The sequence below is a fragment of the Cetorhinus maximus genome, chromosome 27 (assembly GCF_964194155.1).
Source record: "Cetorhinus maximus chromosome 27, sCetMax3.hap1.1, whole genome shotgun sequence".
In the NCBI taxonomy this organism is placed as follows: domain Eukaryota; kingdom Metazoa; phylum Chordata; class Chondrichthyes; order Lamniformes; family Cetorhinidae; genus Cetorhinus; species Cetorhinus maximus.
Genome location: NC_135905.1, coordinates 7225733 through 7237742, shown reverse-complemented (window position 1 = coordinate 7237742; position 12010 = coordinate 7225733). Strand labels below are relative to the sequence as shown.

Sequence of the window (12010 nt, the reverse complement as noted above, 5' to 3'; positions counted from 1 at the left end):
CTCTGAAGAGAGAAACTGAGTTAGCGTTTCAAGTCGGTGACCTTTCGTCAGACCTGCTGATTATTTCCAGCATTTTCTGTTTTGTTCAGATTTCCAGAATCTGTAGTACATTGCTTTGTAAACAATTCCTGAATGATTCTTTATTGGGAAAATGGGACTGTTTTGCAAAGTAACACTCCTTCAGTACAGACACAACAAAGGACCAAGTATTTATAGAGTCACAGTCACAGAGGTCTACAGCACAGAAAAAGGCCCTTTGGCTCATCCAAATACTTCTTAAATGTTATGAGGGTTTCTGCCTCTATCACCCTTTCAGGCAGAGAGTTCCAGATTCCCACCACACTCTGGTTGAAAAATTCTTCCTCACATTCCCTCTAAACCTCCTGCCCCTTACTTTAAATCTATGCCCCCTGGTTATTGATCCCTCCACCAAGGGGAAAAGTTCCTTGGATGAGGATGACCACTTGCGATGCCATGGCATACAAGGCTATGGGCCTAGTGCTGGAAAATAGGATTAGAATAGTTCGGTACTCGTTTGACTGGCACAGACTCGATGGGCCGAAGGGCCTTTTTCTGTGCTGTGGACCTCTGTGACTATGATCCACGACTCTATAAATACTTGGTCCTTTGTTGTGTCTGTACTGAAGGAGTGTTACTTTGTAAAACAGTCCCATCTATGCCCCTCATAATTTTATACACCTCAGTTGTCCCCCCTCATCTCCTCTGCTCCAGGGAAAATAACCCCAGTCTATCCAATCTCTCCTCATAACTAAAACTCTCCAGCCCAGGCAACATCCTGGTAAATCTCTTCTGCACTCTCTCTAGTGCAATTACATCCTTCCTATAATGTGGATTCCAGAACTGCAAACAATACTCTAGCTGTGGCCTAACCAGCGTTTTCTACAGTTCCAGCATAACCTCCCCGCTCTTATATTCTATGCCTCGGCTAATAAGGCAAGTATACCATATGCCTTCTCAACCACCTTATCTACCTGTCCCGCTACCTTAAGGGACCGGTGGACTTGCACGCCAAGGTCCCTCTGATCCTCGGTACTTCCCAGGGTCCTACCATTCATCGTGTATTCCCGTGCCTTGTTTGTCCTGCCCAAGTGCATCACTTCACACTTATCCGGATTAAATTCCATTTGCCACTGATCAGCCCATCTGACCAGCCCATTTATATCCTCCTGTAATCTAAGGCTATCCTCCTCACTATTTACCACCCCACCAATTTTTGTATCAATCTTATTTATCCACGCCCTGCCTCCTGCCAATTGAAATGTAGGAGAACCTAGTTTTTTACTATATGTTTTCTTTGAGACCACACTATCCACTCCCAGTTAGGGTTGCCAACTATGATTGAATGTATTCCTGGAGATTTCATCCCGTGGCTTACCTCCCACGCTCCAGCCATTAGTCGGCCAACACATCCATCCTTGTGACGTACGGCCTTCCTACGCCAACTGGAAAGCAAAAGGACTCATTACCCAAGTGGCTGATGCTTGACTGTCAGCCAAACAGCCTTTATTTCCCATTTTCAATATTTTTATAGCTGGTAAAGAGTAATGTTCAGAGCAAATTAAAAGAAAAATCTTTTTAAATGTCCTGATGAATTTTCTCCAGGGCTGCATACTGTAGTGTCCTGGAGATTGATCTTAAATTCTTGAAGACTCCAGGCCAGTCTTGGAGGATTGGCAACCCTACTCCCAGTTTTTCCCCCTCAAACACCATCGTCCTCAAGTGCCATCAGGCACAAGTCTTTCTACATTAATATTTTCTTCAGCAGAAGGGTAGAACCACAGTTTTGGCTCTCCAACAACATATAGCATTGGATGCTTTTCATGGTAAGTGTATGGGGGAGAAAGAGATTGGATATGTTGGTAAGGTGGAATGAAGTGTGGGTGGGAGGAGATTGGTGTAGAGCACAAAAACAGCATGACCAATGGCCTTTTCCGGTGTTGTACGTCCCCTTGCGATTGGTATTTGTCAGCAAGTGAATCCTGGGCACGTGAGGAAATCAGAGCAAGACATGGTTATAAAGTCGTGCATCGTGTGCCTGCACTTTAAATGGAGGCGATACAGAGTCAGGGTAAATGACCCCTTGTGTGGCTACCTCAGTATCGATTTCCCTAGCCGCTTGCTAATCCCGAGAGAAAGACTTGCAATCGCCTCATGATGTCCCAAAGCGCTTTCAGCCAATGAAGCCATTTTGCGGTTTAGTCACTGTTGTGATGTAAGGAACGCAGCATCCAATTTGTGCACAGAAAGATCCTATAAACTGACAATCTGATAATGACAGTTTTAGTGATTTTTTTTTTGCTGGAGAGATAAAAATTGACCAGAACACCAGGGAGAACTTTCCTGCTCTTCTTCAAAATTGTGTCCATTGCACAGCCTCGATTTAATGTCTTGGCCAAAAAGACGACACCTCTGACAACATCGCACTGCCTCAGCACTGCACTGGGGTGTTTAGCCTAGATTTGGATGTAATGAGGTGTTGTATAAATGGAGTTCCATCAAGAGGTTCCCACCAGCAATCTGCACCCTTCCCCTCCCTCTCACCAGATGTCTATGATCCTCAATCTCACTAGGACCCCCCCCCGACCCACCCAGTGGTCTTTTCAGACGGGACGGTGATATTGCAGTTTGCCGACTTGTCACCACTTCCTCCCGAATCACACTGCTCTGTTCACCCCCAGTTGCTAAGTTGCTGTTGATCTCTAAGTCAGCAGTGAAAGGTTGTGAAACACTCGCTGGCCATACCTGGACCTCGGGCCTTAATGTAACTCTACTCAAAAAAAATTTCCAATGCTAATTCCATTTGTCTTCACTTCAGTCACTCAGCATGTTGTCACTGAGTAATCTGACACATGAGGCAAGTTGCCTCTGGTGTCACTAGTCATCGATGATATTACAATGGCTGTTGATATTATGTAATATATGGGTTAGTGGTCAGGGGTGAGGGTTGGGGGTTAATGGTTAGGCACAGGGGTTAGGGTTAGGAGATGGTGGTTAACGTTAAATGTTATTGCCAACATCATTGACATTACTTGTGCTGGAACAGTAAGAGTATTGAAGCAATTGTGTCAGGTTTAGCTTCTGTGTTACTGGTGTTATGAAGATGTGTTATATAAAATATCACTTTATAGTGTTGTCGGTTGGACACATATATGTATTGAATTTTTGAAAAGAACACTTTTCCCAATCAAAGGACACTATGTTGCATTTGCGGTGGATACAAGCTGCTTTATGGATAGCCTATAGAGCTCTTGAGATGTCACATGATCCAGCTCTTGGGTGTGTAAAAAAAAAAATACTGGATTTAGAATAATGAGACTGCCAGAGGGACAACAACCTTACCCCGTCTCCCTCTCTCTTCTGAAACCCCTCTGCTCAAAGTTGAGCTGTTTGCGATTTGAGAAAACCATCAGAAGACCTCATTGCTGCAAACCGAGAGTTCTTAAAGTAGAATTCCAAATCACTCGGCCACAGCTGCAGACTGACTGCTCCACTGTGGAAAGGGATCCTTAAGCTGTAAGCAAGCCTCTGGGCAATCCATGAATTTTGTTTCTGATTTTATTTGTTACTTGGCCAAGTTTTTTAAAGTCTGATACATTGCATAGTTTTACATTATTTGTATGCTTAGGGTGTCTTGTGTGTGTGTGTGTGTGTGTGTGTTGCTTTTGCATTAGTGGATAGTTGGACATATTTGTACATTCTAAATCCATTCTACATCTTTACCTGAGTGAGTTTTAGTGATAAAACTCTTATTCACTTAAGGAAACTAGCTTATTTCTTGAACCAGATATATATTAAATTGGCAATATCACCTCCCCGTTAAATTCAACGCCTGTTACAACCAACTGAGGAGTGGGACAAAGAGAGGAGTCAGTTCACCCCTGTGAACCTGGTTGTAACACTGGGCTAATCAGCTGTGGCCAGCAGAGCTGATGTAAGTCACTATGGGCCCCGTGAGCATACCCTCTGTCTGTGATTTCCCTCACTGGCAGTTGAATCCTCCTGAAAAGTCAATAGTTAAATTTTCAACAGCCTCACCTGAGGTTTTCTTTCCTCAATTCATTAGACAAGCCAGGGACAGCCTCCAATCGCCTTTTGGTGCACAATTAATTTTGAAAACTTGCAATTTTAACACATCAGTATTTTGAATTTGGGCACAAAATCAATGTTTTTTTTTATATCCCCATGTTATATTTTAGCTTGCTGGGATGCAGCAATGTCCCTGGCGGTGGAACCTTAATTTGTAGCAACAACATTTATTTGTTTGGTGCACAGAACTTGTGTTGCTGAAAAAAAAGACATGCTTTTGTCTTCCGCTAGCAAGACAAACCAACAACAAAGGGATCAACAACTTATACTGCATGAGAAGAGAGTGCTAATTGGTTGGCAAGTTGGACTCTGATTGGTAGAGGCATTGCCATGGAGAATACAGAGTCCATTTGCCTATGAATCAGCACTATCTTCTCATGCAGTATAAATTGTTGTTCCCTTTTACTAGCGGTTTAACTTGCAAGCTATCCTGATGAGTGCAGGATGAAAAGCTTTGATAGCACGGGCAGGGTTTTCAGCTCGGTGTGTGGGCATGTGCGCGATGATGTTGGGCGAGCGTCACGACACCATCGCGCGCTCACGCGATATTTCGGTCAGCGTGGGAGTCGGCTGCGCGCCCGCCGACAATTAAGTGGGCTGTTAAGCCCATTAATAAATTAACGAACGTGAAATTTTCAGCATGAAAATTCGCTTGGCGAATAGGCCAAGTGGCCTTTGCATTTTTTTGCGAAACCTCATCCACGGGCGGGATGAGGTTTCAAACGGTGAGTTTAAAAACAAAAAACAATAAAAATCTTTTAAACTCATTTTTAACGTGTGATTCTGTCACATGAACAGGGACATGAGGGGACCTGTTTTCCTCCGTGCCTTCAGGGAGCTTTCACCGAGCGCATCCGCACACTTCAGCGCTCGCGCTCCTCCTGCCCCCAGCCGGGCAGAGCTGAGGTTACCAGTGCGCATTTCGCGCTGTCTGGCCGTTAATTAGCCAGAGAGTATGAAATCGCAGTCTGGGCCCGATCGCGGGAGGCAGACTATTGCACGCCCGCCCGACAAGGTAAGAATTCTGCCCCCTGTCTCTTTAATCAGCAACAGCTTTATTTAAAAACAAAATTAACTATTTTTTCTTGACGCCTTTGCATTATTGTTAGAGTAGGGTATTCTATTAGCTCTCGCTGAATATGGAGCTGTATCGTTCTTGAGGAATGTGGCAACATCAACTGATTTAAAACAGAAAATTTCAGGGAAAGAAAAAAAACCAAGAGCAAGGTACAGATTGGGTCACCACATCCTAGAATGTCTGGGAGCCTTCCGGACTAGGAGATGACTCATTCAGGTATTGCTGTCAGCAACACAGGACAAACATAGAGCTTTGTGCCTGTGGATTTCCTTTGCTTCCCAGTTCTCGGAAGTCCTCGGTCAAAACTGTGAATAAAGGCACTCGATTACTGGGAACCCTGGTAAATGTAACAACGTTCGCACGCAGGTGTCACATGGTCAGGCCTTCCAGGAATATGTCCAACGAAGGTTGGCAACCCTGGCTGGAATTAGGTGCAGGACTGGAACAGAAGGGACTCGTGGTATTGAACGACACCCCCATGCCTAGTCCTGCCCGGGGTCTCGTGCTTCTCCGTTGTTCACCTCCAACTCTCCTTTTGCCCCACCATCGGTGTCCACACCATCAGCTGCCCATGCCTTAAGCTCTAGAGTCCCGTCCCTACACTTTGCTAGCTCTGTTTACTAATAATTAGATCCCTTAAAACCGATGGGTGGGATTTAATGTCCTTGGGGAGCGGGGCTAAGGGGTGTGGGAAGGCACAGTGGGGACAGCCAGTCACCTTCCTGACTCACCCCCACCCCCTGATTTGGTTCCTCCCATATGGAGACCTTTCAGTGGCCAATTACGGGCCACTTAAAGGCCTTACCCCAGTGGGTGGGGTGCCATGCCATGTGGGCAGACCACCAGGTATACGCTGGCAGCCTCCCTGCAGCTTTGGTGTCGTGGAGGGTGGGGATCCTCTCCTGATTAGGCAATGCTTGGAGGGCACCACCTGCAGTGAGAGTCCCCAATGTCTTCCACACTTGACTTCAACCCCACCCCCCTTCACCAGGGCCTGCTGAACTGACCTCAGCGAGGCCGCCCCACACGCCTGTACTCCAGGCTTGGCTCCATTGTTGCTGGTGCGGAGACTGGCTGCAGTTCCAGTAGTGGCCACCGCCCTTGGCGGTGCTGCTGGGACTGAAGAAGTGCCGACTCTCCGATAGGCCAGCAGCTCTTAGAGGCTGGATACTCACCTTTTCAGGGCTCAGAAGCCCCGATGGGAGGCAGTTCACTGCCTATTAGGCATTTAATCCCATTGGAAATGGTGGTGGGAGGGTTGCCACTGGCTTTCTGGCCAGCAGAGGGGGTGGGGGGGCATTAAATTCAGCCCCACTTCTCTGACGAGAGTTTGGTCACATGTTTAATGTCCCCTCCTTTGGCTCGGTGTTAAACTTTGAGGGATAATGCTCCTAGGAGTGGGATGGGATGTTTTAATATATTAATGGTGCGATATAAATTCGGGTCGTTCTTGGAGTAGTACCAAAAAGTAATAAATCCCACCTCTTAGACTGTCCTCTTCGTTCCCTGTGGGTTATCAAGCAGAATACATCCATGTTGATCCATTGTCACCTCCTCTCGTCTCAGTCCACTGGACCCCAGCCATTCTGCTCTGCTGACTGTCAGACCATCAGTGTGATCCACCCCCAGCTATCAATGAATGAATGGGGGGGGGAGGGGATTTGCTACACAGCTCGTGAGTGGGCTCGACTTCATAGGATTCCACTGGACAGTGGCGCTGAGGCTCATTTTAGTTTTCATCCTCTGATGAATACGCGATTGATTCATGCTCCCCACCCCTCCTGTCACATAGGGCTCACCATTAGTGGGGATGAATATTCCCAGGTTTAGCCTGACTCATCAGCCACAGATCAGCGGATAGCAATCTTACCTCTTGGGCCAGAAGGTCGTGGGTTCAAGTCCCACCCCAGAGACTTCAGCACAGAACCTAAGCTGTTACCCCAGTGCCAGTACTGAGGGAGTGCTGCACTGCCAGAGGTGATGCCTTTCCAGCTGTGATGTATAACTGTATGTTCCCCCGAGTAGATGTAAAGGATACACGGTACTAATTTAAAAAAAAAAGGTGGGAGAGGGTGGTTTCCCTTGTGTTCTGGCCAATAGTTATGCCTCACGCAAGATCACTAAACCAGGTTACCTGATCATTATCATATTGCTGTTTGCTTTCACAAATTGGCTGCTGCATCTCTTGCATCACAAGTGACCTCATTTCAAAGGACCTTCCTTGGCAATGAAATTGTTTTTGGGACATCCTGAGGTTCTGGTAGGCGCCACACAAATGCGGGTCCTCTTTCGTCTCACAAGCCGGGGAGATCATTGGCTTCACGGTGGCCTTCCTTAAGTTCGGGTAATCTTGCCTCGCAGAGAGTGTCTGTGTCTGTTTCTGTTGCTGCCAGTGTTGTTTTAGCTCGGGAGCGTTTTAAGAAGAATAATGTGGCTCACGTTTCCCTTACAGAATGAGAAGCCTCTGGGCCATTCTGCCAGTCGCTCGAGCAACATCTCAAAGGTACGTCCAGAATTTCCGATGAAGTCCGGTCTTTGTACTTGCTGTTGAAATGATCATTTTCAGGCTGCTAAGATGATAGTTAAGGTCACTTTATTGTAAATCGTTGTTGCTGGTACAGCCTTGAGCTGCTTCGCTTGTGCTGGATTCCTGTTTGTTATTCCCTTGGATTAAAAGGCTCAATCCTCATCAGCATGGAAGCCGCTTGTTAAAATTCCACTGATTAATTGACATGACACACAGATTGCCGCGGTCTTCCCGAGGATTAAAGATAATTGCTGATTAATACTGTCCGTGGCATTTAAAACAATTAAGAGAGGGCCATTTAATCACTGCTGTCGCAAGTGGGGATGTGACACCAGAAAAGGTGCAACTTCTGAAATTTGCATAAATTACAGCTCTCAGTTTTAGATTTGACAGATCCCGCACTGTAAATCTAACTCGCGAATCCCACACTGGCAGCCGATTCTGGGGATTTATTTCCAAAACCTCCACAGGGATATCAAAGAGCCTGTTCCAGTATCCAGTTCGATCATGCCTGACCTGTATCTGAGCTCCATTCACCTGCCTTGTTCTGAAATCCATTTAATACCCTGATTCCTCAGGGCTCCCTATCATCCACTGGTTTAAAATGGGGCATTAATCATTGTGGAGACACAGCTGCTTGTTCACTTGTCCTGACACACTTGATCGTTCTGTTCTGATCTTCTTTCCAAAGCAGATTTGATGTTGATATTAACTTTTTTTTAATTCGCTCTTGGGATTTGGGTCTCACAAAGCAAGGTCAGCATTTATTGCCCATGTCTAGCTGTTCACTTCAGGCACGGTTAAAGAGTCGGTGTGAGAGTGGAGTCATGGATAGGGCAGATTGGCTAAGGAACGTGAGTTTGGAGGCCATTACTGAACCGATCAGGTTCGCAACTATGCAACAGTGTCAACACCAGCTCCTTTAAAAATAATTTCCAGATTTATTCTAAGCTGATGAACTCATGCTTATCAGCTGACGGTGACATTACCTCAACACCATTGTACCCTGCTGGTTTTCTTCTGTGTGTGGTCTGGAGTTTAACCATGCACAGCACGGAACCCACATCGAGGCCTGAGGCCTGACTGCAACCTGGGGCCTAGCCTTGCCTGGGGGCCTGACCACTTCCGGCACAGCCTAAAAACCCCAACCATTACATTCCCAGGCCCCCTAAATACCTGAAGATAAACTCACCGACTATTTGCCCAGAATTTCCTGGAAGCTGGGTAAATGGTTCAGAAGAGCTAAGGGAGTTAAACCGGCAGCCCCTTCTGCATCCGTTTTAAAGGTCATATTACTATTGTATTCAGTGAGAGAACCAACCAACTATTATACTTCATTAATAAAAGGTCTCGAAACCTGGTGAAAAATCCCTAGGGATTTGAGATTTGTATCTATGAATTGAGTCCAAGCATTGTTCAGCTCAAGGGCCTCATATCCTCCACACATTCGAACCATAATCACTTTAAAAATAATTTTGTTTTGAATGTCACAGAGAAATACGTCATCACCTATTCTCTAACTGCCTTGTGTAGGTGGACCTTGAGCTTGTGCATCAATAGATCCGACTTTTAGATTGATTTGGAGGAGCTACTGCTCAGAATCTCTTGTGCACCGTGTCACACAGTCCCCGTAGCTAATGGGATTGGCCACGAACAGAATGGTGCCTACGTGGTTCAATCAGGAGTCTTACGTTTGTAAGAGGTATTTTCCTTTTAGTTTGGTTTCCTTTACCATTTCCCACCCCCACCCCCATCTCCCGATGTGCACCCTGCCCCACTCTCTGCCTATGCATTCCTCCATGCCCTCAGCTGCCTAGGCCCTAAAGGATTCCCTTTCTAAACCTTTCCGCCTCCGTCTTCTCCTTTAAAGATGCTTCTTAAAACTTGTGTCAGATCAGTGTGGAAGACAGCGCCTGACACCTTAGTTCTGATTTTCTCCCATACTCAGATGTTCAAATGCCTGCAGCGAAATGCGCTGTATTTGAAGTGCATTGTGTTTTCTTTTTAATCCCAATGCTTCATTCTCCCAGTAGGAAACTGCAGGGAAGCAGTGAACTTTGAACCAATTGGGTTACAACGCTAGCATGTTGTTGACTTCAAGCGGCAGTCATGAGAGAGAAGGGCAGAGGGGTGGAGATCTCTCCTCCTCCTCTCACAGGATGTCGTGCCTATTCTTCCTTACGCTGTGAATCCCCATCTAAAGACTGCACAGTCTTCAAAGTGATGCCTTACAGTCTGCCAATCCTTGCACCCTTCCCCCCCCCCGCCCCACCCCAAAATCTCCATTCCTCTGACTCTGGCCTCTTGGGTGCATCCCCCACTTTGTTTGCCCCACCAGGGGCAGTCACGTCTTCACCTGCCCAGATTCCCCATGGCGTGGAATCCACTGCTCAAACCCCCTCCAACTCTTCATCCACTCTCTCCTCCTTCATAACCCACCACCAGTTTGATTAAAAGCAAAATACTGCGGATGCTGGAAATCTGAAACAAAACCAAAAATAGCTGGAAAAAGCTCAGCAGGTCTGACAGCATCTGCGGAGAGGAACACGGTTAACGTTTCGAGTCTGTATGACTTGTATGTTGAGTCCTGATGAAGAGTCATACGGACTCGAAACGTTAACTGTGTTCCTCTCCGCAGATGCTGTCAGACCTGTTGACTTTTTCCAGCTATTTTTGTTTTTGTAAACAATTTGATTGAGCTTTGCATAAAGCTAATATTCCCTCCTTCAGCTTGACCCCATTTCTGTGAAGTGTTTTGGGAAGTTTCCTTCATTATAAACATGCGATACAAATAAATTTGAATGAATGATTAAACATGTAGGCTAATAATGATTAAACATCAGTAATTGGGTTTCCGCAATTCTTTCTCCCCCCCTGGTGTCTGTGTCCATTCAGATCAAGGTGGGCAATGTGCAAAATTTGTGTACCAGCCTCATCTGAATGATTTTGGTGCCAGCTGGTGCGGCTCCGGCACTGCCCTCTGCCATTTAATGCTGCTGGTGAGCTCCGCGCTCAGCAGGAGGTCCGGCTGTATTGTTTGCAGACCACCCGGTACAGGTAACCTGCTCTCGAAGGCAGGCTGCCTCTTCAGGGGAAGCTGCACAAAAGGATTGCTGCAATGTCAGTTTTTGCAAACTGCACAACAAGGATCCGGAGTGATGGGATGTTGCCGCTGGAGGCATGAGACGTGCAGGCGGGCCAGAGGAGAGACACCAATGGGCCAAGCAGGAACATCCTCAAGGACCGTTCTCAAGGGAATTGGAGCGGTTGATGAACTCCTGGTGCCTGGTTCAGAGGTAGCTGTGCCACAAGAATTCTAATGATATTACAAGGCTGGTCAATATCAATGAATGCATCTTGACGTGATATCTCCTAGCCGCTGCTCTACCTGTTGAAATTGTGCTGCAATAGAATACCCCTTTAAGTTGGTAATTAAGCACGGCTGCCCCCAGTTGGGGAATGATTAGGGAATCATTGCGAGAGTATATAAACCAGTTCACTGGGTGTCTAGGAGGATCTGGGAGAGTCTGACTTTTGCTTTGCTGCTTTGGAAATGAACCTAATTTAAGGTGCAGGCGAGTGTCAGGCTCATTCTTCCCCAACATACAATTATTGGTAAGAACATTACCAACCTCTCGAGATGCCCAATGCACCTCATCCCCATCACCCACCCACCAGCATTCCCTGGCACTCGGGACTCATGCTTGACATCCAGATATTCCACCTCACCCATACGCTGATGCCAGCCTCGCACTCACCTCTTGCTGCCTGTGCTTGCCTGTGGTTATTCAGCCATGGCAGCACATCGCCCAGTGTTACCCAACCACTGCCCTTCTGCCCTCTTTCTCTCTTGCAGGGCCAGGCTGCACACAATAGAAGGGAGCAAAGCAGAGCAGAACGAGCAGGGGCAAGGAAGTCTCCGTCTCCTGAACCTGACAGAGGAGATGATTCTCTATATCGTGGGAGCGACTGAGATGGGGTCTGCAGCGTCCAAGGTCATTGCGAACATTGAGGATGATGGTATGGACCTGCCTTGTACCCTTTCTCAACTCCCAGCTCACCCTCATCCTGCTATCTGGCAAGATGACCCAGCTGCCAATGGTGTGACCACGGACCTCTTGGTTCCCATCCCATCCACTTACCCTCACAACAACCTTCCCCTTCAGAGTTCCTGCCTTCAGATACCCAGGAGCTGTCGCCTGCCCAGACACTGGAGGCCCCGGGTGAGGAGGGAACAACAGCACAGCACTGCTGAAGAGACCCTGCACTCGACCTGACCCCGCGCAGTCACCAGTTCA

The 12010-nt window shown here is 46.9% G+C and overlaps 1 protein-coding gene across 2 annotated transcripts in view; it reads left to right on the top strand.

Moving 5' to 3' along the window:
* Positions 1-12010, top strand: part of LOC144668517 (uncharacterized) — a 63606-nt gene that overhangs the window by 26248 nt on the left and 25348 nt on the right. Inside the window, exon 2 of one of the 2 annotated variants that reach the window (XM_078530611.1) lies at positions 7638-7688. The exons of the other annotated variant lie outside the window; for it this stretch is intronic. Coding sequence (XP_078386737.1) covers positions 7638-7688 — 51 coding nt within the window. The remainder of the gene's footprint in view (positions 1-7637; positions 7689-12010) is intronic. 2 annotated transcript variants of the gene reach the window in all.